Raw genomic sequence first — 23,918 nt, forward strand, 5'->3', positions numbered from 1 at the left:
TTGGAAGCTCTCCTTGTTGAATTTTTCAGACACAAGGCTAATGTTATGGAGCTGTGTGGTGTTATGGAGCTGCATGGTGTAGTTCAGAAGATGAAGCTAAGTCAAGACTGGTTTCCAAATCGTTGCTTTTCTGGATACCAAATATCAATCTCTGAGTTTTTGAGCAAGGTATCTGTTATCACTAGGATGATAAATAAAATGCAAGGATTAGAAAGTGAGCCAAGAAAGGTAATAACTACAACTGTGTCAAGGGAACGGCTCTCTGAAATTTCTCTGGCAAATCGAGTGTGGGAGCCTGGTGATTTCCTCTTATTGGTTAACCGAGTTCAATGGGAATGGTTCCAAAAGTGTTACAACTCGGATCTAACTGTGAAGCTAAAGCAAAGACAAGACATTAAAGACTATTGGATCATTCTTTGTGACAAGGATGAGGATTTGAAGCGAAGCACTAGAAAAGTGAAAATCAGAAGTGAATATAAGCAAGAAGGTAGTGAAGATGAGCAAGATGAGCATAGAAGCAATGGAGGAATGGCGGTTGATTACTACCCTGAGGACAAGGTAGCTTTAAAAGGGGTGAGTAGGGATATGTGTGGAAGTATTAAGGGAGTTGAGCTTTTCTTAGAGAAGACACTAGCAGCAAGGGAAAGATCATTTCAAGAAGTTTCAGAAATGCTGGAAAAGAGAGTGGTTTTAGACTTGCAGAGTGGAATTGATAGATGCTGCAGGTTCCTAGAGCTTGTTGTTTCAGAGTCTGATCCGTCCACAAGGGACCAGTTGGCGTTAAAAATACAAGTTGAAGATGGAGGATGGAAGCAATTGGAGTTTACTCTTGAAGATTTTGATGTGATATTCTCGAGCAAGAAGGAGAGCGTAGTTGCAGCAAGGACTGGCCATAAGACAAAAAATGCAGAGGTGGAAGCAAACAAGGCAACAACCACTTTCTCGACATTTCACTTTCTACCACCTTGAGGACAAGTTGGTTCTTCATAGCGGGAGTATTGTTACGACTGGAATTAGATTATCGGGCCTTTCCTGGGCCTCGTCTAAGGTCAATGTTTAAGTCCAGTTCCTTCTACAAGTCTTAGTATTTAAGTGGCTATAGATCTTTGTAAAGAAACTTATCGAAAAGATCAACAACAAAATAATCTCTTCTTCTCTCTTGTTCTTCTCCTTTCTCCTTCCATTTCTTCTGATTTCTCATCTCTTTCTTCTGCTTCTTATCTTATTTCTGTTACTTTCTTGATAGTACCAATTCTGGTTCTATCAGGAAGCCACTCATCGCCGACCATCGGAGAAATTTTTATCTTGACGGCTAGGGCGAACGCTCGAGAGAGAAAAGAATTTTTGGAATTGACGGTGGTTTATGTTTGTTTTTTTCTGCTTTTTATATATATTTTAGTTTTTCCTAATCCAAAAATAATTCTTAATGACACTTATGTAAATACAAAATTATAAAAGTGGTTTAAGATCTTTTGGCAACAAATTAGTACTACTCTAGTAAGTGAAAGAAAACAGGGACTAGTCTAGTAATAAACCACGATTTATGTACTAGTATAGGAATTTTTTTTTTTACCTTGCTGTTTAAAAAAGAGAATGATATGTAAAAATAAAAAAAATATATAAAAAAGAGGTATAGTAAATCGGGAATAGTCAATAGTGGCATAGTAAATAGAGGGGGTTAGTTTAGTTAGGTAGTTGTTACTTGTTAGCAATAATGTTAATTTAAAACTGTAAAACAATAAGGCTTTGAATGGTTGTTCGATATACTCTATAGTGTGTATTAACATTTTAGTATGAAGTGGAATGGACTGTAGTATGGAATAGATATTTGTCTGCACAACACCATACAATAGTATGCATAACGCCATACTATTATGAATGGTAAAAATCAGACTATATATAGTATGGAGTGGTGTGTACAAATGACTAAAATTATTTTAACAATATTTTTATCATAATTAATAATAATTATTACAAGATGTATTTAGAATTATAAATCAAAATTTATCATTTCGATTATCCCATAACATAGAGTTCAACAAAAAAAATAGCTTTCTAAGATAAGAATTATAAGTCAAAAGTTATTATTTTGATTATCCTATAATAATATTATTTCGATTATTGAGATAAATGGTTTATTCAAAACAAAATTAAATTTCTAAGATTAAAGAGAAGATAGTTCTCTCTTGTAGCTCTAGTTTTTTTTTTTGGGAATTTTATTTTGTGGATTTTTAATACTTATGAATGATCATATGTATACACATTTTTCAAAAGTACAAAAAAACACAAATTTAACCAATGAGAACAAAGAATTTGAATCCAACTAGTTAAGAATCATGTTTTAATCCAACTTTTACTTTTGGTATGGAGTTGGTATGGAGGTTTTAAGGAGTAAACAGAAAAAATCAGATCAATAGTACAACTTCCATAGTATGCAGTTTCTTTTTTAATTGCAGACTAGTATGGAATTTTATAGTATGAAGTAGTGCATACTGGTCTAGAATTATAAATTTACTGCGGATTAGTCCGACTTTAGTCCGGTCCGAAACAGACTAGACAACCGTTCAAATCAAAATCAAAAATATCAATTAAGGTTGTGGAAATGTGGAATGAATATTTTAGGACACGTGTCATTGTTTGATTGAATTATTGGTGAAAGAAGGAAAAAAAATAAATGTTTTGCGCGTTAATTTTTTTGGTTTCTTTTCCTTCTCTTTCTCTCTCGTTATCTCCGACATTGAAACGTAGAACACAGATCGAGTGTTTGATTTGAGAGGAGAATCAATCAGAAGAAGAAAGCTTAGAGAAATCGGAAGCTTCTCTCTTGTATTCGAGTTTGGTTCGGCGAAGTTTGTCAGGTCAAGGGTCAAGGAACTGGTAAATCGTTCGTCCCTTTTTTTTTTTTTTGTTGCTTAAAAAATCAGTCCAATCCTTGTAGTCATCGAATCCATGTTTCTATATCTGGATTTTTTTGGTGGTTGTTCGATCTCGTAAGGTTTTGCGTCGATTTTGTTGATTGATTTGGATCTGAGATTAGGTTTTTCTCGTGATTTAAAACCTGTAGAAATTAATTCTATTATAATTGAACCGCATATTTCATACCTACTTGGGCAAGGATTGAATATTTCTGCAGCATATAGGGTTGCAGCAAATAGGGTTGTCTAATACTTTTCATTAGCTCCATCCTTTCGTGACTGTTAATGATCTCTTCTTCTTGATTATATATGGGATGCTAACTCATGTTTCTTGTTTGTTGATCAAGAATAGTTTATTAAAGTGTGACTAAGAAGGGTGATGTAGATGTACATAAACTACATATTCATATATCTGGATTGAGATAAACCAGATAGTGTTTGGTTTTAGAACTGCTGCAGACATGTTCTCAATATTAACCTATCTTGATTTAATATCTAGAATTTTTTATCTTGTATATTAAGAAATCTTTGTCTTATAGAGGTGATTAATATTTTGATTTTTTTGTGAAGATATCACCTCCGGCCTTTTGACATCTAGGCACGGCTCTGTGGATTGACCCCGACAACCGAACTTGGCCAATCACCAAGCTCCCGTTATCAGAAACCCCTTCTCTGATTCCTAATCACGCACTTCGTAGCTTAATCTCAAACTTTGCTCATGTGAGTCCTCAGGAATCATCACGTCCCAGGACTCAACAAGAACACTCTCAGCAGTCTCAATCCCAAGCTTTAATCTCCACTCTCGTCTCTCGATCGTCGTCTAATGCATCAAAGCTCGAGTCTTTGAGCCGCCTTGTTCGTCTCACGAAGCGAGACTCGTTAATCCGGAGGAAAGTCACTGAATCAGGAGCGGTTCGTGCGGCTCTGGATTGTGTTGACTCTGCTAATCATGTTTTACAGGAAAAGTCTTTGTCTTTGCTTTTGAATCTTAGTTTAGAAGATGATAACAAAGTGGTTTAGTTGCTGATGGAGTGATAAGACGGATCGTTGCTGTGTTACGGGAAGGGTCACCTGATTGTAAAGCCATTAACTTGGTAAAGATCTATGGCAAAATATTAGAGGTTGCCGGTGTGCGTGGCTTTTTTCGTACAAAGCCATATATAAAAGGATTCTTATAGGAAAAGAAGGCAACTTTTTGAATTATTAATCACAAAAAAAAAAAAGTGATTGGAAAAACATTTAAGACTATTTTTAAGTACTAATTAGGAAACAATTTTAAATGTACAAGCTATGACAAAAAAAAAAATTGACATGTCAACGCCATAACTAAACTCTGTTATAAAGATATAATAAAACACTAAAACTTAGAAAAGAATCTTACATATGCAAATAGTCAACGTGATAATCATAGTCTTTTATGCAAGTATACAGTTACGGTAAATCATTCCCGTTTCTGCCGCATGATCCATTAAAAAGTTTTCTTCAGTACGAAACCATTTTTGGAGCATGCAGCAAAAACAGGAACAAAGAATGCAGGTAAAAAGTTTTCCTCTAGCTTCGATTATTGTTCCTTTATTTTCATTCCTCGCAATCAGAATGGCGAAGGCACATGCTTTGACGAAGGAGGCTCTCCTCCAGTTATGTATTGAACCCTAAGTTTTTAATTCAAAGCACCTCTTTGTCGAAAAAAAAAAAAAAAAGAATGCAGGTTTCTAATTTTTGATTGTGATCTAAACTGTTCTTATTATTAACGAAATTTACAATTTAGCAAGGAAAAAAAACAAGGAAAAAAAAAAGAATGCAGGAATGACTTTAATAAGTATGAGCATCCGCCGGGAAACCCCAAAAGAAAGAAGAAGAAGAACTATTTTTTTCGATTTATGAAGTTTCGTTAGTTTAACAAATTTTATTTTTGTACCTAAAAATATTTCGATATATTTTCATCCACTGAATTATTTTATGAAAAAAAAATCTCCCAGCTAAGTTGAAATCAGATATCCGAAAGATTTGAACTAAGTATGAATATAAATATATTATTCATTCAGTATAATATGCCGATCTGAATATTAACACAACAAGTAAACTACAATTACAAAAGGAACACTATTTATGTTGGTCAATTAAGTATATTAATCAAAAAATGTATGTAAAAGTTATTGTATAGAATTTAAATTTAAAACCCTCGTAAACCACTGTACTACTTTCCAATATTGGAAATATATTATAGTTGAACATCTTATAGGTATGTATAGATAAAACCCGGCGCTAAAACTAGTGTTTGATTAATTTTCAATTTAAATTTGATTTTTCGATTAATCGTTGAGTTTTCTCTCACCGCCCGATTTTGAAAACTAGGGTAAATACTAACACTCTAAAGCTACACAAAAGTAAATGAAGGCTAAATAACAGTTATTAACTCCATCAATAATATGTACATATATAATAAAAATATACAAAACGAGAGAAAAACTTATACTACATTTTCTATCTATCAATATATCTACATTTTATATAAATATTGTTAAAATTGTATACTAAGCTATATAAATAGGTTTTAAATATATATTTAATTAACAAGGCGGAAATATATATATATATATATATAAAACATTATCGATCTATCTATATAATCTATATAAATAGATCACATTCTTTGAGTTTTGGTGTAAAATTGTATATTTCAATTGTATGGTTTTCAACGAGTTTATAATTTTGTTATTTTTAGGTTTGACATCAGCATAACTATTATTACGTGGTCATCGTTAACGTTTCCCATTACTAAAATTGTAATGTTTTATATAACTTCCTATTAAAGTAATTGAATATAAATATGATGAACTGAAATAAAATAAAAATCTCTTTCTAATTAGCATAATTAATATTATTTTTCACGATTATATATATGTTCGTATTTGAAAACAAGGAAGTTGAAACTAAGTTGATATTACCTTGAAAATCATTTCATATAAAGAACATGAGAACACAAGTATATATTAAAAACACACATAAAAATAAGTGTGTTTATGTGTTTACGTGTTATGCAGTAAGTTGTGTTTATGTCATTGTTCATATGTACACTTTCATGTGTATATATGCATAATGACATAAACACAACTTGTATCATAGCACGTAAATACATAAACACATGAAAATTTTGTGTTATGTTTATCTAATTGTGTGTGTTTGAGTATTATTATGCAAGCTGTGTTTATCTCAAACATATATATACACACACATAAACACATGAGAATTGTGTGTTATGTAATGTACGTGCTAAAGACCGACATTATTTATGCATCCACATGTAATGTAAGGAGGTAGTTACATTGCAAACAACAAGATATGACATTAATTTATTATCGTTTTAGAGAATAGATTGAAATGGCACATTTGATCGTTGATATGAAATAATATAAGGAAAAAATATCAAAAAAAGTCGTGGCCAAAAAAATCATCAACTTCTGAAATGTCTTTTCGTTAAACTTGATGATTTAAATAACATTTCAGAAGTTGATGATTTTTTTGGTCATAATTTGAAAGTTAGTGATTTTTTTAACACTTTCTCAATAATATAATATAAAATTAGTCGGTTGCCTCCGAATTCCAAACACCTGGGTTATGAAGAAAAAAATAATACCATAATTTTTAAGCACAATCCAAATTGTCTTTTATGACTGAGAGAAAGTATAATTTTTTTGTTATAAAAATCAAGATTTTAATATAATATAGTTTTTTCTATAAGTGCAGTTATCTGCATTTAGAAACAAAATTATTATTAGTTCTTTTCTTCTAAAAGTATATCCAAGTCAACCACAATTAATTATTTAAGAGTTTTTTAGTCATGGTCGATGAAGATTTTGTGGGTGTTTTTTATACAAATACAGTATAGCTGGATTTTCATTCAATTAAACCATAAATTATTATTTTATTTATTGAGAGATTAATAAGATTGACACAAACTGAATCAAGATCGACGGATATGATGAACAGAGATAAAGATTTTTTATATATAATTTAGGCTAAATTTTAGACTTATGAAGAGGTCCAAACTAATCCTTACGAAAGGTGCAGCTGAGAGAGAGTATGTCTAGAAATAATGTGTTGAAGTTTAGTATAGTAGTGGATCGAACATATACAGAAAATTGATAATGGAAATATTGTGGATTTGTCAATATATTTAGTTTAGAAAAAATTAACATTATATTTAAAACTATTATTTACATTTATTTTAATCTATCTTAACACAAGTATGCTCTCGACATCATCACCAAAGATGGTCTCTTAGGTGTCAAACCATCTCCAGTTCCTATCGAGCAAAACCACAAACTTGCCTCTGTCAAGGGTCCTGCGTTTGATAATCTGGAGCAGTATCGACGTTTAGTGGGCCAGTTCATCTACTTAACAATCACCAGACCGGATTTGAGTTACGCTGTGCATATTCTATTTCAGTTTATGAAAGCACCTCTCGTGGCTCATTGGGAAGCTGCCTTGTGCCTTGTTCGTTACCTCAAACGTTTTCCTTGCTCAAGGTATCTTCCTCGGTTCATATAGCAAACTTCATATCAGTGCTGATTGCGACTCCGACTACAATGCATGTCCTCTAACACGTCGGTCTCTCTCCGCCTACATTGTTTACTTGGGAGATTCGCAATTCGCTGATTTCTTGGAACACAAAGAAACAGAAGACGGTTTCCTCGTCTTCTGCTAAAGCGGAGTACGGTGCTATGGCCTATACTCTAAAGGAAATCAAATGGCTCAAAGCTCTTATGCGAACCTTGGGTGTTGATCATCCACAACCTATCGACCTCCATTGTGATAGTTAGGCCGCCATATATATAGCTTCTAATATTGTCTTTCATGAGCGCACCAAACATATTGAGTGTCATTGCCATCATGTCCGTGATGCTGTTCAAGCCAAGTTCATCGCTACTCAACACATTTCTACCTCCGATCAGGTGGCTGATCTCTTAACCAAAGTGTTGCCTAGACCAACATTTGCAAGGTTGATGTCCACGCTTGGCGTCCGTCATTACATACCACAACCGTGACGGGGTATTACGATATACTCGAATATTTACTTAGATATGGTTTGTTGATGTATGAAATCGACAATGTAAATAATACGAATATTAATGAGGATAAATCGGAGCTGGTCCTTTTATTAATGTAGAATTGAATCAAGGGTTTACAGGAAATGCAATCAAAGTTCTAAGCGTAATTAATATGAGAATAATTGTTATTTTCTCTCTGATTGCCAAGATTTTTTGGATCTCGTTCTCCGACAATGACCTCTGTTATTTATTGTGGGCTATTGACCTAGGGTTTCTTCTGTCTCTTCCGCAAATGACAGTTTTGCCACTGCGGCCAGATGGGCTAAATCCATGACTTCAGGGCCTAAAATCTTGAGAGTCTTCTATCTGGGCCTCTTAGAATGTTGGGGGCGAAGCCCATATCCAACAATGGTCCCCCCTAGCTTGATAAGTGATGGCTTACTTGAGCTCTTCGGGTACAATTATGCGTCTCCTAGATCCGTCTTGTAGAAAAAACAGAAGATTTTAGGAGCTTGAAGACCTTTTGGAAGGTTTTAAGATGAATAGTGCATTGCACATGTTTTTCGAGATATCATGATAGTTCCGGGATGAATAGCGCATTGCGCGCGTTTTTTGATATATCCGGGACATCAAGAGAGTTCCAAGATGATTAGTGCGTTGCGCACGTTTTCCAAGGTGTGGTGGATTGTGAACGGGAGTTTTGAGGTTTTTATGCGTAGTCGTGTTCGTTGATCAGATCTCGTGGCTCCATGGTCACATGTGAAGATGGTTGAAGGTATGGAGGTCTCGTCGTGATGATGGTTGTTGCGCGATTGCTTGTTGATTTGGAGACTTGTGAAACATTCAAGGCTTTGGCGCGATGGAGTGGTGGTGTGCTGAGTTCGAGGGCATGCTGGTCTCGGCACCTCGTCTCGTTCTTCTGTTCTCAGCGGAGCCTTTGATTTGTTGAGCTTGTAGCGAGTATTAGCGTGGAGCGACAAGATACAAGACTTGCAGCTTGATATGGGCCATAAGCGACTTTTTACGAGGTGTGAAGCAACTTGATACGGGGCATGAAGCGACTTGATAAGAGGCATAAAGCGACTTGATACAAGAAGTAGAGCTGCTTAACATAAGTCGCAGAGCTTCTTCATACGAGGTGTGGAGTGGCTTGGTACATATTGGCGCGTCGGATCGTTTGATGACGTGCTGGCCCTGGAGCGATGGTCCGAGAGGCCCGCAGTTTTTGGAATGACGATGCATGTGCGCGCTGACGATAAGGCGTGTTCTGCTTAAATCTCAGAGGCGCGCTTGACACGGTGGCGCATAAGAGACTCGAGGTTACGAACTAGTCGTGGAAGTTTGCGATTTGAGTGGTTGTTGCGTGTACGTTATCGTGGCGTCGAGGCGTGCATACAAAATGACGTGATGATATGGCTTGACGTGGCTAGGAGCATACGGGCGTCGTGGTGTCGAGGCGCGCATACGAAAAGGGTTAGACGATTTTTGTGATTGCGCCTAGACGTGAAGTCATTTCGTGAAGATGATATTCGTAGTTGCGCCTTGACGCGAAGCCATGGTGTGATTATGATCTTTGTGTCTCCGCCTAGATATGAAGTCACGCTTCATTGGGGCTAGTACGGGCTGCGCGACACCTTCGTGTGCGACGTTGTTATTTCCATTCTTCATTAATTGCATGTGTTCAATTGTGGGAGTATATCGTATACCTTGATAGAGTCATTCTTCTTTGCATGCTAAGTCGAACACTCTAGCGTACGAGAGACTTTGACCGTCACTCTTCTTGGGCCAGGATAATTCCATGACTTTCATGTGTGTTTTGGAAGGTTGCATATTTTTTTTTTCGAACATGTTTGCTTTTTAAACTTGGTCATTCGTACTTTTATTGATGATTTTCGCGCAAAAGTTAGTTATAGCTGATTTTTGTTATGCAAAGTTAGATTATTGTGAAATTACCCTCAAAATAGAGATGCGATGTTTTTGTTGTTTACAGGGTATATTTTGCAGTGCAGGACGTCTCATGGCTTACCCTGGATACGTTGCTCCCCGAATCGTCTTTGAGTAGACAAGATGGAGTCGTCGTACTGTTTTAGGTGCGGTACGGGTGACCGGCTTACATTGTGGGTGCTGCAAGAATTGCGTGTGTGCGAGTCGGGGTCTCGGCTTACTTACTCCGCTTCCTGCTAACTCATTGCGAGTATGGGCTCGACTTAAAATGTCCTACCGAAGTAAGGACGTGGATTATTTCATCACTGCACCCATGCGGAGCGCGTTTTAAAATCGTACACCTGGCCAGGGCGACGATGTGCAAGCTAGGCGTTAGCAAGGCAGTAATGCCCGAAAACTCATTGGGTGCGGCTCTTTTGTCCGACTAATCCCGTGGGCACTTAGAGATAATCATATTAATATTGTCGAGCGTTTTTTTTTTTTGCTTGAGTGGTCCTCTTTGCGTCCACTGGTTTTTCGACACGGAATTCCTTTGTGGGTAGAGGTGCAGTATTTTTCAAGTTTCTAGCCTCGGAGCTACCTGAGGTGCTCGTATGATGGCGTGAAAGGATTGATGGCAAGCGGCGGTTGAAGGTGACTGCGCTAAAAGATTAACGGCCTGCTGGAACATGGGTCGATGGCGTGTAGGCTCGTTCGGTAACGCGGGCTCTTTCATCCGACTCAGGGCCGTGTTGACCGTGGATTTGCGTGTACGATGATGGCGGGAGGCTTGTGAGATGGTTGCGTACGCAATGTCGGGGTGGTGGTGTATGTTTGACGCAGAGGAGTCATGGCTCGTGTGACGATGCGTCAACTCCAAAGCGTGTCCGATCTTAGTGTTCGAGACTTGGCGAGGTCAAGGTCATGATGCTCGAGATTGTGGCGTGCTCGAGAGTTGGTGAGGTCAGGATCGTGGCTTGCTCGAGATTGTGGCATGCTCGTCGTTGCGGGACGCGCATGGAGCGATATTTGGGGACACCAGTGGGAGGACGATGGCACATATTGGCATGGTGAGAGCGCATACGACACTAGCGTGATGGCGAGATGGCTTGTCTTCTTTGGGTGTTCGGAGGCGTGCTTGATGTGGTCGTGTTTAGCTAGTCACGGAGATGGCGAGGCCGAAGGGGTGTTTGCGAGATGCTGCCGAGGGAGGTAGGAGAATCGCGCAGATGATGGTGTGGAGTCATGGAACGGCGATAGGCAACGTACGATGGCGTACTTGAAAATTTTCATCCTCGTTGTTGTGGACTTGAGAGCACGAGATCAAGGGTGGCGAGCTCGAGAGTGCGAGATCGAGGGTTGCGAGATCGTGAGTGGCGAGCTCGAGCGAGAGTATCGAGATTGTGAGTGGCGAGCTCGAGCGAGATTTGTGAGCTCTAGAGTGAGAGACCATGAGTTGCGAGCTCGAGCGTGAGTTGCGAGATCGTGAGTGGCGAGCTTGAGCAAGAATTCAGTATAAAAGGATAGAGTTGAAAATAAAGTTATTGTAAATATAGAGAAACTTTATCATTTTTTGAATTTAATGTTTTAAAATAAGATATAGAGTAGGGTTGGAATAATAATTGTTATAGAATATAATTTTTATTGTAAAATAGTGTAGTGTTGGAGATGGCCAAAGCGACAAAAGTCTTTCCAATGAAATCTTCAGCAAAGAACTTAAGAGGTTGTTATTGAAGAGGTGATTATGGAATTGTAAATTCTAAAAATTAAAACATGTATTTTGAAATAACATGTTTTATCATTGGATTTGAATCCTTCTATTTTATACTTTCAAATTCATTTAAAACATAATATGGATTTTGATATCCAAAAACAAATGATTAAATGAATAACATGAAATTTTAACGAGTATTTATAAATTATAGAACTAATAACACTGAATTTTGATAAATATTTTAAAATAAATGATTGAATAGCACATAATTTTTTTTTAAGATTTTTTCAAATTTATTAAAATTATAGAATGGGTTGAACTAATAACACTGAATTCTCTAAAGTTTATAGAAACGGTTGATATCGTATGCACCCAAAATAACCTTGCCCGGACATCCACGAAACTAAAGGGTTACTTTCGTCATTCTCTAACAATAGCCATTGCTGCAAAAAGCTTCACCGTCCACTCCCACGAGCCTCTCTCGCTGAATTTTAATTTTCAAAGACGGAGAAAAAGCAAGCGTCTTTTTTTTTTGCCTTCGGTTCTCTGCTCTGTTCCTGCAAGAATCTTAAATAAACCCTTCTCTCACTCTCTCTCTTACTCTCTCTCAGTCTCAAATCTTATCTCTTTCTCATTCCAAACCTCGAAAGAGCTATAACTATAGATGGCCTTTGAGTTACCAAACGACTTCAGGTGCCCGATCTCCCTCGCGATTATGTCCGACCCGGTCATCCTCCAATCGGGTCACACCTTCGATCGGGTCTCAATCCAACGGTGGATTGACTCAGGCAACCGAACTTGTCCAATCACCAAGCTCCCGTTATCAGAAACCCCTTCTCTGATTCCTAATCACGCACTTCGTAGCTTAATCTCAAACTTTGCTCATGTGAGTCCTCAGGAATCATCACGACCTCGGACTCAGCAAGAACACTCTCAGCAGTCTCAATCCCAAGCTTTAATCTCAACCCTCGTCTCTCGATCGTCTTCTAATGCATCAAAGCTCGAGTCTTTGAGCCGCCTTGTTCGTCTCACGAAGCGAGACTCGTTAATCCGGAGGAAAGTTACTGAATCAGGAGCGGTTCGTGCGGCTCTGGATTGTGTTGACTCTGGTAACCAGGTTTTACAGGAAAAGTCTCTGTCTTTGCTTTTGAATCTTAGTTTAGAAGATGATAACAAAGTTGGTTTAGTTGCTGATGGAGTGATAAGACGGATCGTTGCTGTGTTACGGGAAGGGTCACTTGATTGTAAAGCCATTGCTGCTACTCTGTTAACGAGTTTAGCTGTTGTTGAAGTGAACAAAGCTACTATTGGATCGTATCCTGATGCAATCTCTGCTCTTGTTTCTCTTCTCCAGTTAGGGAATGATAGGGAGAGAAAGGAATCTGCCACGGCGCTTTACGCTCTTTGCTCATTTACTGATAATAGAAAACGTGTTGTGGATTGTGGGTCGGTGCCTATATTGGTTAAAGCAGCTGACTCAGGGCTGGAGAGAGCAGTGGAAGTGTTGGGGCTTTTGGTTAAGTGTAGAGAAGGAAGAGAAGAAATGAGCAGAGTAAGTGGGTTTGTTGAGGTTTTGGTTAACGTTTTGAGGAATGGGGGTTTGAAAGGGATTCAGTATTCTCTGTTTATACTCAATTGCTTGTGTTGTTGTAGTCGAGAAATCGTTGATAAGGTTATGAGAGAAGGAGTTGTAGAGATATGCTTTGGTTTGGAGGATAATGAGAGTGAGAAAATCAGAAGGAATGCTACTAACTTAGTCCATACTTTACTTGGGAATCCAATGAATTCATGATCTTGGGAGTTTGATTTGGTGCCGACAATGGAAGTTGAAAGGATCGTGTTTTTGTTATTCCACGGCGGTTTTGGGGATTATAGTTGTCTCTGGTTTGGATATGGAGGTAAGTTTGGGGTTCTCTGTGTTGGAGTTTTCCACTTGTTGTTCATGTACAAAAAGAAAGGAAGAACAAAACAAAGGTTCAAAGTTTTCAACAAAGCAATATGCAAAGGCTTTTGTTGTTTTTTTGTTTGTCTGTACATTAAAGAAATAAAAGGATCATACATAGTAGTTTTTACTTCATGTGCTTCAAAAATGTTCATCATCAATAGATTTGTAATCTTTTTCATGTTTTGATCATCAAGCATTTCAGTTTCAAGGCGTTTAATCTATTCTCTGTTGATTCTAACCCTTTGTTTGCAAGTATACATGATGCCGACGAATTACATGAAAAGCATTAGTAGTAGCACTTTGGTTGGTTATAAATTCACTAAATGTATGCATAGATACTGTTTGCTAGTTGAATCACTGTGTCGGTAGATGCATAAACAGTAAGAATCATTGTTTCTTCAAGTCGATTTTAGAACAGTAAGAATTTGATTGATCTCTAGTTGGTTTAAAGGCTTTAAGCATTCATGGATCCAAGAAAAAAAATTCCGGATCTTTTTTTGCTTTATTCTCCTAATAACTGTGATGATTCCATAAGACAAACCTGTCTTTTTACTACAATAGTCACTGGGACAAACCAGTCAGTGTACTATATGATTCCATGTCTACTCCATTTAGGTTTTGTTTTTGTATAATTTAATTGTGGCGTGCTAGTAAAAAAAGTATATGGTCTCTGTTTAATTCGCCACAATGATTTTAATTTTCCTTCAAAAAAAGATGGGTTATGTTTTTCTTTTTTTCTGACTCGTGCTTTTTTTTTTTTAGAAAACAGTGCTGAGATACTGCTTTATTCTTATTCAATCATATGCCTTGATTTGAGGACACACAAACAAAAACAAAACATAGTAGTGTCCTTTGAGGGCCATGAAAAGGAGCTGCTTTCATTAAAGTGATTGTTTTTCTAATAAAAGATCTCCTTAATTGAGATTTTAATTACCTAATTTATTGTTGACAATAAACATCATCTAATTTGTCTTCCTAATCTTTTGTGGATAAAAAAAAAATCTAATTTGTCTTCCCTAATCTTTTTTTTTTCCTTAAAAATCCATAATCTACACCATTTTTTAGGATTCAGACTGTGAATGATATTATCACAGAGTGTGAAAAAAAAATTATGTGGAATCACGAAAATGTGAGAAAAAATTGTATTTTAAGATCACGAAATTTTTTTTGGTCTTTAATATGACACAATAAGTGAACATAATACCATAAAATTGTATGATTTGGTAAAAAACACAAAATTATTTAATCTTTCAACGGGGTAGCTCTAAATTTGTAGGAAGTAATGAAACGAGACATCACATTTTATAAACAAATTAACATCGGATTTTACAGTTCTGAATAAGAACAAAACTTATCTATGTGTTCATGTGTAACGTTATATTCTTGTTTCGTTATAACAGTCTAATTCCAGAAACTAGATGTGTCCAAATGCTGCGAAGGGGTGGAGAAAGTACTTGAGATCGGCATCAGACAAAGACCGCGGCTTCGAAGGTCTTGTCTTGGACTACAACCTTGATCATGAGTACTATTGCTTGATTTGCCTGACCACTAGTATTGAAAGAATCTTATTATGATCATAAGCAAAAGAACAAAAATCAAACTACTAATTTGATTTTGTATTATAGAGTTGCTTAACCGTAAAATTTAAGTACCTGCTTCTGTTCACCAGATCCTCTAGAGTTCAGGTGTGGATCACTCGAGACCTTTTCCTATATTAAAAATAATAATTTATATAACAGTTAATTAAACTCAACAATTTGTAATATTTTGTATATGTGAGATTCTCATGCTTACAATAATTTGTTCTTGTAGAAACTTGATGTACTCTATAGCATCTTGGAGGACAGAAGCAGTGTCTGTCTGCATAAACGTAACCATCAGGAAATAATAATTAGTAACTAAAAAGGAAGTAATTAAATTTCCTAATTAATTATGGCTAATTATAGTTGAGATATTAATTAGATAACAGATCATAAAGAAGACAAACCTTGCCAAAGGGTGAAGCTAACTGCTGAAGCGCGGTGATTCGATCTCCAAGTTTCTCTTTACGAACCTTATCAATCAAAATAGTTTAATGAAATTAGAAATAGTTTTGTGCATGGCCATGGATATAGGGGTTTTTTTTTTTGCATAACTAAATTATTAAGTGATACTGTAATTTCTGAAAAGTGACGAAGTAAGATATTTTGTTATACTAACTTTGAAGCTCGGAAAATGAGATGGTGTCTCAAGTCTTGGCCTTTTTAATGGCTGTGATGACTCAATATCTTCGTGTTCTTCAGTTTTCTCACTTGCTCTCTAAAATTAATTGGTCACAACAACATCAAAATCTACCGAAAGGAACCTCGTATAAAATTATACAATAAAAGAAAATAGATTGATTAACGTACCTTGCAAGTAACCAGACTCTTGCAGGATTGCATGTTGTCGTCCTTTGGTTTGTCTTTGATCTCGTGATCGAAAACTGATACCATTCTTGATTCGTCCAAGAAAACGTCATCAAAGAAGTGAAAGCTTTCGAATAGTTCTGGTTTCGGGCAGTTAGGAACCAATAATTGTTCATTAGAATCAAACAATCCTTCTAGAAAACTATTTATCGTACCGAATCTTTCTTCTCCATGGCTGGAAACGATAATAAAAGGATGGTCAGGAATCAAAGATCATGATTAATTTTACGTACGTCACATAAGACATACATGAACTTACAGATTATATTGACTCGAAACGTAGGTTTGTGAGGTGGAATCGGTAATTGCACTGCCTAAGAATGTGGAAGTATCAAGATAGTTCTCGTTGTAGGTTTTGGCATTGAGGGTATCAATGTTTTGCCATTCATATCTGCCGCTATCGACGACAACTTCCGCGGAACGAGGTAGAGAACAGCCGGGGAAGATGCTGTTGGAGGAGCTCCACCATGCTCCGGTACAAAATCTCGCGGTGTCAAATTCTTCCGTCATGTCTTGTTAGCTACGTAAGCTGTTTGGTTTAGGTTTGTGTATTCTTTTAATTTTCTTCCGAATTATTTGGGAGTTTGCATTAGACAATGATGTTGATGATGGTTTGTATTTATATGTGGCGATGAGGTTTAAGTCAACGACTTAAAAGATGTCGCGAGAGTTTCTATTTTTATCGGTAGTTCCTTAACTAATCTATTAATTATTTGATCATGATGGGATATAGATAATGTATGTTATCAGAGTAGTCGATAGGAAGTTAGGCCATAAGCAATTACGTTAAAAGATGTCAGTTTTTACTAACGTACGCAAATTGTAATTTGAGTTTTGATTTAACAACTCATAAAAGCATAAATACTACAGGAGAGTCTGTGACCCAATATTCTTAAACATTATAAACCAAATTTACTATTTTCAACTGTTATCCTTATTCGCTGATGTGAGATGGTAGTACTAAATACTAAATTTCAAATAGCTACTGAGTTGGAGATAATTGAAATCTGAAACTATAGATGTTTTGATATGTTGAAGTATATCTCTAGCTAAGGTAAGATAAATGGTTATCAAATTTGATTCGAAGAAAAATTGTATTTATTTGTTAGTGACTCATCGTACGGATATTGTATTTATTTCAAACATCATATAACTACTGTTTTGGTGTTTATCGAATTATAAATATTTAAAGGGTCCTTTCATTTATTACTACATAAATGTTAACAAAATTGATGTCACCTTTACTTTATGCATATCAAATCAAATATTGATATAAATATTTGTCGTCCACTTATATTCATTTTTGTGATGTTCGATGAATACGTACAAGAGAAAAGGAAGTCAACGTTACCAAATCCATCGCAAAATGGTTGGTCGGCTCTGGCCTCGTTTATTCCTTATACGACCAGTCGACCACTCATACGGATATCTGTTGTACACACGTACGTACGTGCGCATATATACCTGTCGACTTTTTCTACTTTTTTGCATAAATAAGATAACTTCAAACAAATATAGACCACACAAAACAAAATAAATAGAATTAATTATCTGAATTTGATCAACATCTATACATAAATACAACTATTTACAAATTAATAGTTAGGACGTAACCATATACTGTATGTACATGTACCACATATTTTGGATTGCTAGTTGCTAATTCAAACAATAAGAATGTAGTTTAATTTTCTATTAGATTAATTAGAAAACATGATTAAAATAAATTGTTGATATTCGAATACGATCGCTAACAAACAATTATGTGTACATATATGGATTAAGTCATACCGTCTACTCCAATCCACTTGGATTATTTTAGGGTTTGATCTTCTATATAATTAATTCTAGAAAGATATCCAAAACCAAAATACGCTCATGTCATATAGTTTGACTCAGCAAATCATTTTAATATTTTTAGTCAATACATAAATATAGTAATAATTGTAGACCTCTAGTTCTAGTGACTTAGGTTACACACCAACTTCAATAGAAAGAATTGAACCAACTAAAATTATTATTGAACCAACCTTTACTGGATTTTTTCTTCATGTCAATCAAATTGAACTTCTTTTTTTACACGATTTGAGTTCAACATAATTTTAAGACCAACATTCTTAAAATCTCGAGATTGTTGATTTGATTCCTTTGACTTGAGATAACGGTCCATCTTGTAAACTTCATTCCATGATATGAAAAGTGAGAACTATGAATTATTGTATTTGTATATCAAAACCATATTGTTTATTACTTTGTTAAACAATTTTTAGTGGAGTGGGCAAAGTCAAAAAAAGGTTTAACGGTATATTATTTTATATGTAGAAAGTGTTAGTTAAGTTAAGTGATGGGAAAATTATACCATTTGTCTTCTGATTTTGTCTCTATAACAATTTTTTAATAACTTTAGCTTCCAAATTTCTAATTTCCAATCCAACCTTACACAAATGATGAAACGCGGCCAACTTAAGAATTGGCCCATTGAAGTGCTGATAAGCTGATTCATTCTAAGCCCATTTATGATAAAATCGCGCCGGATTCGGATCGTGCCGGGTCGGACCCTAAAGAAAAGATTTTAATGATTTCTATCTTTTACCTCAGCAAATGGTGGAATTTACTTTTGTTTCCACATCTTTTGTAATAATGCTCAAAACCCCCCAAAATTTTGCTACTTAATGTCCAATATCCACCTACTGAGTTTGAGTTTGCTAAGTTATGATCAGCCTCCAATGAAATTTCAGACTCTCTTAGCTGAACTAGATTTAGATCCATAAACCCTAAATTACATTCCTGTAGATCACTACAAATTTCTTAGAAACTAAACCAATCTCTGTTTTCTCACATTAATAATATCACATGATATGGAAGGCAAGAAGAATCTCACTGGCTTATAACATAAACTCTGTTTCATCTGAATCAAATCACATATTCTTAAATTGGAACAACAATAATGAAAATCTTATTTGATCTAGAAAATTTCCAAGGTGTAAATAAACTTATGGATTGCTTCTCATAACTTCCAACAGAAAATCTTTAGTCTGTTCAACATCACAGAGTTCCTCATGTATCTGAACTGAGGAACTAATGAGAATTGCTCCACTTGAAGTTGTTAGACTAATGTCGATGATCTCGAATCCGAGAAACCTCATAACCTCCATGTATTTAGTAAAGATCCCTGCTTTCTTCTCTGTTATGATCTTTAACCAAAACCTCCTCTCCCCAATCTTACACAACTGCACATTCTCCTGTTCAAGTAAAAAAACTTCGTTTAGCAAAGATTAATAACAAAACCAATCAAGAAAATGTATTGAGGAAATTAATTTAAAACCTCGATTCCAAGCTTCTTCATCTCTTCTTTTAGATGAATAGTTTCAAGTTTAGGTTTAATCATCGTCTGATCAGTTTGTTCTACATCATCAATCTCAGGAGGAGCTTCTTCCATTTCAAAAAGCTTCTCTGATAGATTCTGAACATTCTTCTGAAGCTCTCCTATGTAAGTAATCGCATCTTCAACAATACTCGCTTTAGTCATCTGAAAACAAAACAAAGATAACAAAACAATCATAACCAAAGTAGACACAAAAGTTATAAAACCTGAGATACCGGAATTACGTACGTTGGTGACAATTGGGACATGAGATCTTAGAGCCATAAGCCGAACATGTAGCTTCTGTCTTCTACGTCTCTCTGCTTCAAGATTTGGAGATTTAAAGCTCTCATCTTCTTCCATATTCTCTTCTGTTACTTGTCTCCTACGTTTCATCCTGTCTGGTTCTTGAAATATGCTTCCTCCACCCATTTTTATGTTTTCTTCGTCTTCTCCTCTAATAAATATTTTTCAGACAAAAGTATTCTTTTTTATTTTTTCTTGTTTATGTGATGGTGGTAAAAGACATGAGTTATATAGTTGTTTCTCATGTAGAGAGAAGTCTGTTAGTGGAGAGAGAAGAGACGAGAATAGAGAGAGAATCTCAGTCTCAGTTTGTTATATTATTGATGTGATTTCAGTTAGAGTCAAACGTAGAGAATGAAAATTACAAATTTTTATTATATGTTTTTGTTTTCATTATTACATAGAAAAAGAGAAAGAAAATAAAAACAATTTATGACGAATTGAGGAATCTTCTTATTCAAGGGTTCAAAACACGAGTCCTCACAGACAAAGGAATGGTAACATTTCGAGTCCCATCAGTCCAAGTGAAACTACCAAAGAAATAACCAGTGTTGCTCTTATGACTTGACGAAACCCTAACTTTAAACCCAAGTTTCTTCGTGTTCGAAGAGAACACTAGAGTCTCCGGTTCAACAACAATCTTTACACCTTGAGGAGGCTCCACAACAGCTCTATAAACCGAATCAACAGGTCCAACGTTAGTCACCGTTCTCGTGAGGGTCACTTCTTCTTCAAGGTCGGGAATTGTGATGGCCGGGTAGTTAAAATCGAGTATAGACGGTAACGGAGACGAGCATCTCGTGGGTTTTCCGACGAGTATAGTGATTGCTGTCTCGTTGTAACCAGAGGCGCAGAAAAAGTGAATGTAATCGTCGACATTCATGTCATAGACAAGTCCCGGATCTTTGGCTCTTTCCATGTTCACGAGTCCTGCACCGTAGTCAAATGGATCAGCCAGTTTCCGTGGTTGTCCCTCCGCAAAGATTGGATCCCCGGATGGATCGGTCTTCCATGCTATAATAACAAAATAACAACCAACGTCAGATTAGATTAGCGAAAGAATGGTGGTTGAGGAGAAAGACGTTTTTGATGATTTCAAGAACCTGAAGTCATAATAGCGGATTTAAGCGCGGCAGGTGACCAGTCAGGGTGTAAAGCTTTTAGTAGTACGACGAGCCCCGAAACAACGGGAGTGGCAAAGGATGTCCCTGTGCCTAGGATATATCCACCGTAAGAATCGGGGAAGGCTTCAGAGGTAGCTGCTAAAATCGTCACACCCGGGGCTGCTATATCAGGCTGCATCATTTATTAATTTTCCAAAAAGAATTAACAGAAATCCTTGGATACGAAAGACAAGAAATTTCAAAACATTTGTTTAGAGAAAGAACCTTGAGAATGGCTGGAGAGATTGGATTAGGCCCTCTAGATGAGAATCCGCAAACTTGAGTTGCAATAGGACGTCCCACAAGCGTTTTACCTGCACTAATTTTTATTGTGGGAGAACTGCAGAGACCCCGAGCCATACGAAAAAAATGATCAGTTTAACATACTACTACTGTGTGACCTGGAAGGATCAATCAGTAAAAATACAAAACAAAGGATAATATATACCTTGTCGAACGGATGTATCGTAGAATCTTAGCTCCGACTTCATGGTCTACGTAGATGTATGGTTCTTTATACACAGCATCACTTTGTTGATCAGTACTGCGCGCCACGATCAACCCCGAGGCTTGGTTGTTGGTTGAAGCCACCAATGCGCTTGTCATTTCCCAATCTTCTTTCACAAAAGTTAGGAAAACTTTTCCCGGTATGGGAGAGGTGTCGTTTTGATAGTCTTGGAGGTAAACTAAACCAGCAGATACTTCCTTACCTGTATGTTGAGCTTGACCCTGAAACTGTTGGAACCCGGTGAAAAGACCTGAAAAAAAAAACACATTTTACGTACTATCATGGTGATGTTATTTCCAAAAGTCATGTCTACATAAAAGGTACGGTCAATGCTAGTTGCAGCGACTGTGAGCAACCACGGAGCTACATTAGACACAGTGGAAGCAGCGGGGCCTGTATTAGAAGCGCCAGCTACAACCGGAATGCCCTTCATCACTGCATGGAAGGATGGAAGCGCTATACTGTCCTCTTCGTATGGGCCAGTAGGAAGGATTCCGCCGATTGAAACCGACAATACATCAACGCCATCGTTTATGGCCTCATCGAATGCCTTGACCATATGCAGAACGGACGAACCAAAAGATTCTCTATCCCAAACAACTTTGTACATAGCTATACGAGCCTTTGGAGCACCGCCTCTCATGACTCCAGGTGCAAGACCACCATATGAGACATTAGGCACGAATGAAGATGCTGCAATTGAAGCGACGGTAGTCCCATGTCCACTAAGACCTCTAGGGGACATATTATATTCTTCCTCGCTGATTCGTTCCCCAGGAAACATCTCATCCCAGCCATCAGTGTAGTACTTTGCTCCTACTAATTTTTTGTTGCAATGCTTTGCTGGGTCAAACTCCTCTCCAGCTACACACTTGCCCTTCCAATGTTTCGGTATCGGTCCAAGCCCTTCATCGTTAAAAGCCGGAGACTCTGGCCAGATTCCAGAGTCAAGAAAACCAATGACAAGATCACTTCCCATGTTGGTCTCATGGAGAATTCCTTTGGGGAAAGTTGGCGAAAGGCCCAAATAATCATAAACTCTAGTGCTCTGCAACTGAACCATTCGATTTGGTGAGACACTGAAAACATCAGGACGATCTGGAAATGACATGAAACAAAACGCATGGAAAAAAAAACCAGAAAATGTGTCAGAAGGTGTGTATAACAAGTCTTCCCAAGACCTCTTTAAACAATTTCAGTGGTTTTCATATACACTCAAAAACAAAACCTGAAAGTTGTTTAGCTTGTGAGTCTGTAAGCCTGGCTGAAAACCCGGAAAATCCATGGTGATAGTTGTAGATGATGGACTTTCGAGCAGCTTCCGGGCTTCATCATCATCATGTACAAAAATCATTAGCTCGAAAATTCATGAGACATCAACATCATCAGGAAAGCGAAATCAAGAACTCTGTTTCTATATCATATAAACCTTTCGAAAACCGACTCCAATATCCTCTGGTGTGATTCAGAGACCAACTCAGGATCATCGTGTTGCCTCGCACCTAAATGAACTATATATATCTACCTCAATCCGAAACAAACAAACAAACAAACGTTTCATCCATCAATCACAATTTGACCAAACATAAGGACGAAACATAAGAGAAAAAAAAAACTAGAGGACCAATTTACACATACCTTTCTCTTCTCATTGCTGCTTTCTTGAGTAAACACGCAAAACCCACAATTGAGAATGAACAAGAATACAACAAAAAGACAAGCTTTGGACCTTCCCTTCACAATTCCCATGTTTCTTTAGGGGAAGAATCGCTTCTTTCTTTGTTGGTTTAACCCTTAAAGTCTACATTTTTCATTCTTTAATAGTCTTCTTGGAAAACTTACAGAACAGCAAAACAGACATGAATAGCTAGCAGCAGGTAGTTTTTGCTCACAAAACCAAAATGTCCAATTTTGACATCATAAGACAGTTTTATCAGTTTTTAGATGTAATTTTGGGGCTGTTTAGCACATCTCTCTTAACAAATCTCATCTCTGTTATTTTCTTTATTAGCATTTCTAATTTCTATTTATGGGATTAGCTTATAATCACATACGATAGATTAGAAAAATCAAATTTATTTTATTTTCTTAAGAGATGATTTAGAAATCAAATTCGAATGAATAGGGACTAGCAGTTACACAATTAGGGCTTACGACTACGAACAATGAACACGATCGCAAATCCTATTCAATCATAGCAATTACACAAATAGGCTTTACTATATATGAAGTATGAACAATGAACAACATCTCAAACCAGGTTAGGTTCGCAATTACTGCAATCAAGATAGAGAGAAGCTTATAGGTTAATGATGATCAACGAGGAAGACAATTAGCATTTGCAGTATCGATCTCTTTCGTCTCTATTAGCTTCTTCATCAACTCGCAGTAAATTTCTTCAATTAGAGAACAATCTCACATCTCTCCTTTTTTTTCTTTCCCCAATCACACTGTAGGAAGAATAAACCCCAAAATATTAAAATCTTAGGGCTTTTAATTTTTCTTTTTCTTTTTTTTTGCAAACAAATATTAGAGCTAATTAACAAAATGAGTAAATTTGAGAAAATGACAGCTGAACAATT

The 23,918-nt window shown here is 36.5% G+C and overlaps 4 protein-coding genes and 1 long non-coding RNA gene across 5 annotated transcripts; 2 read left to right on the forward strand and 3 right to left on the reverse strand.

Annotated features, from left to right (window-relative positions):
* The first annotated feature begins 2,668 nt into the window (after positions 1–2,668).
* On the forward strand, positions 2,669–4,098 carry LOC147935923 (uncharacterized). Its single transcript, XR_015568566.1, has 2 exons — positions 2,669–2,877; positions 3,486–4,098. It is a non-coding gene; the product is annotated as an uncharacterized LOC147935923 (long non-coding RNA).
* A 7,838-nt stretch (positions 4,099–11,936) lies between these two features.
* On the forward strand, positions 11,937–13,765 carry LOC104718195 (U-box domain-containing protein 8). Its single transcript, XM_010435887.3, has one exon. The coding sequence runs from the start codon at positions 12,268–12,270 to the stop codon at positions 13,393–13,395; it is 1,128 nt and encodes a 375-aa protein (XP_010434189.2). The 5' UTR covers positions 11,937–12,267; the 3' UTR covers positions 13,396–13,765.
* A 997-nt stretch (positions 13,766–14,762) lies between these two features.
* On the reverse strand, positions 14,763–16,595 carry LOC104718196 (transcription factor bHLH103-like). Its single transcript, XM_010435888.2, has 7 exons — positions 16,255–16,595; positions 15,939–16,170; positions 15,748–15,846; positions 15,536–15,601; positions 15,343–15,408; positions 15,201–15,257; positions 14,763–15,096 (listed from the first exon to the last, which is right to left on the reverse strand). The coding sequence occupies exons 1-7, from the start codon at positions 16,503–16,505 to the stop codon at positions 14,950–14,952; spliced, it is 918 nt and encodes a 305-aa protein (XP_010434190.1). The 5' UTR covers positions 16,506–16,595; the 3' UTR covers positions 14,763–14,949.
* A 2,393-nt stretch (positions 16,596–18,988) lies between these two features.
* LOC104718198 (transcription factor DYT1-like) lies at positions 18,989–19,791 on the reverse strand. The gene is made up of 3 exons (XM_010435889.2): positions 19,609–19,791; positions 19,321–19,524; positions 18,989–19,237 (listed from the first exon to the last, which is right to left on the reverse strand). Exons 1-3 carry the CDS (start codon positions 19,789–19,791, stop codon positions 18,989–18,991), a joined length of 636 nt encoding a protein of 211 aa, XP_010434191.1.
* Positions 19,792–20,015: 224 nt separating this feature from the next.
* On the reverse strand, positions 20,016–23,806 carry LOC104720216 (subtilisin-like protease SBT3.12). Its single transcript, XM_087469326.1, has 8 exons — positions 22,975–23,806; positions 22,766–22,857; positions 22,565–22,662; positions 21,614–22,434; positions 21,277–21,557; positions 21,054–21,168; positions 20,769–20,961; positions 20,016–20,679 (listed from the first exon to the last, which is right to left on the reverse strand). The coding sequence occupies exons 1-8, from the start codon at positions 23,083–23,085 to the stop codon at positions 20,123–20,125; spliced, it is 2,268 nt and encodes a 755-aa protein (XP_087325452.1). The 5' UTR covers positions 23,086–23,806; the 3' UTR covers positions 20,016–20,122.
* Positions 23,807–23,918: the final 112 nt, after the last annotated feature.

The sequence above is a fragment of the Camelina sativa genome, chromosome 10, assembly GCF_030686135.1.
Source record: "Camelina sativa cultivar CO46 ecotype springtype chromosome 10, ASM3068613v1".
Classification (NCBI taxonomy): Eukaryota; Viridiplantae; Streptophyta; class Magnoliopsida; order Brassicales; family Brassicaceae; genus Camelina; species Camelina sativa.

Coding starts and splice junctions, on each gene's coding strand:
- LOC104718196 (XM_010435888.2), bottom strand. CDS start 16,505: ATGACGGAAGAATTTGACACCGCGAGATTTTGTACCGGAGCATGGTGG. Junction 16,171..16,254: donor GTTTCGAGTCAATATAATCT/GTAAGTTCATGT, acceptor TATCGTTTCCAG/CCATGGAGAAGAAAGATTCG. Junction 15,097..15,200: donor GATCTGGTGAACAGAAGCAG/GTACTTAAATTT, acceptor TTTCAATACTAG/TGGTCAGGCAAATCAAGCAA.
- LOC104720216 (XM_087469326.1), bottom strand. CDS start 23,085: ATGGGAATTGTGAAGGGAAGGTCCAAAGCTTGTCTTTTTGTTGTATTC. Junction 21,558..21,613: donor GAAATAACATCACCATGATA/GTACGTAAAATG, acceptor CAACAGTTTCAG/GGTCAAGCTCAACATACAGG. Junction 20,962..21,053: donor TCTCTCCAGCCATTCTCAAG/GTTCTTTCTCTA, acceptor TAAATGATGCAG/CCTGATATAGCAGCCCCGGG.
- LOC104718198 (XM_010435889.2), bottom strand. CDS start 19,791: ATGGGTGGAGGAAGCATATTTCAAGAACCAGACAGGATGAAACGTAGG. Junction 19,525..19,608: donor ATGTCCCAATTGTCACCAAC/GTACGTAATTCC, acceptor TTTTGTTTTCAG/ATGACTAAAGCGAGTATTGT. Junction 19,238..19,320: donor TGAAGAAGCTTGGAATCGAG/GTTTTAAATTAA, acceptor TTACTTGAACAG/GAGAATGTGCAGTTGTGTAA.
- LOC104718195 (XM_010435887.3), top strand. CDS start 12,268: ATGGCCTTTGAGTTACCAAACGACTTCAGGTGCCCGATCTCCCTCGCG.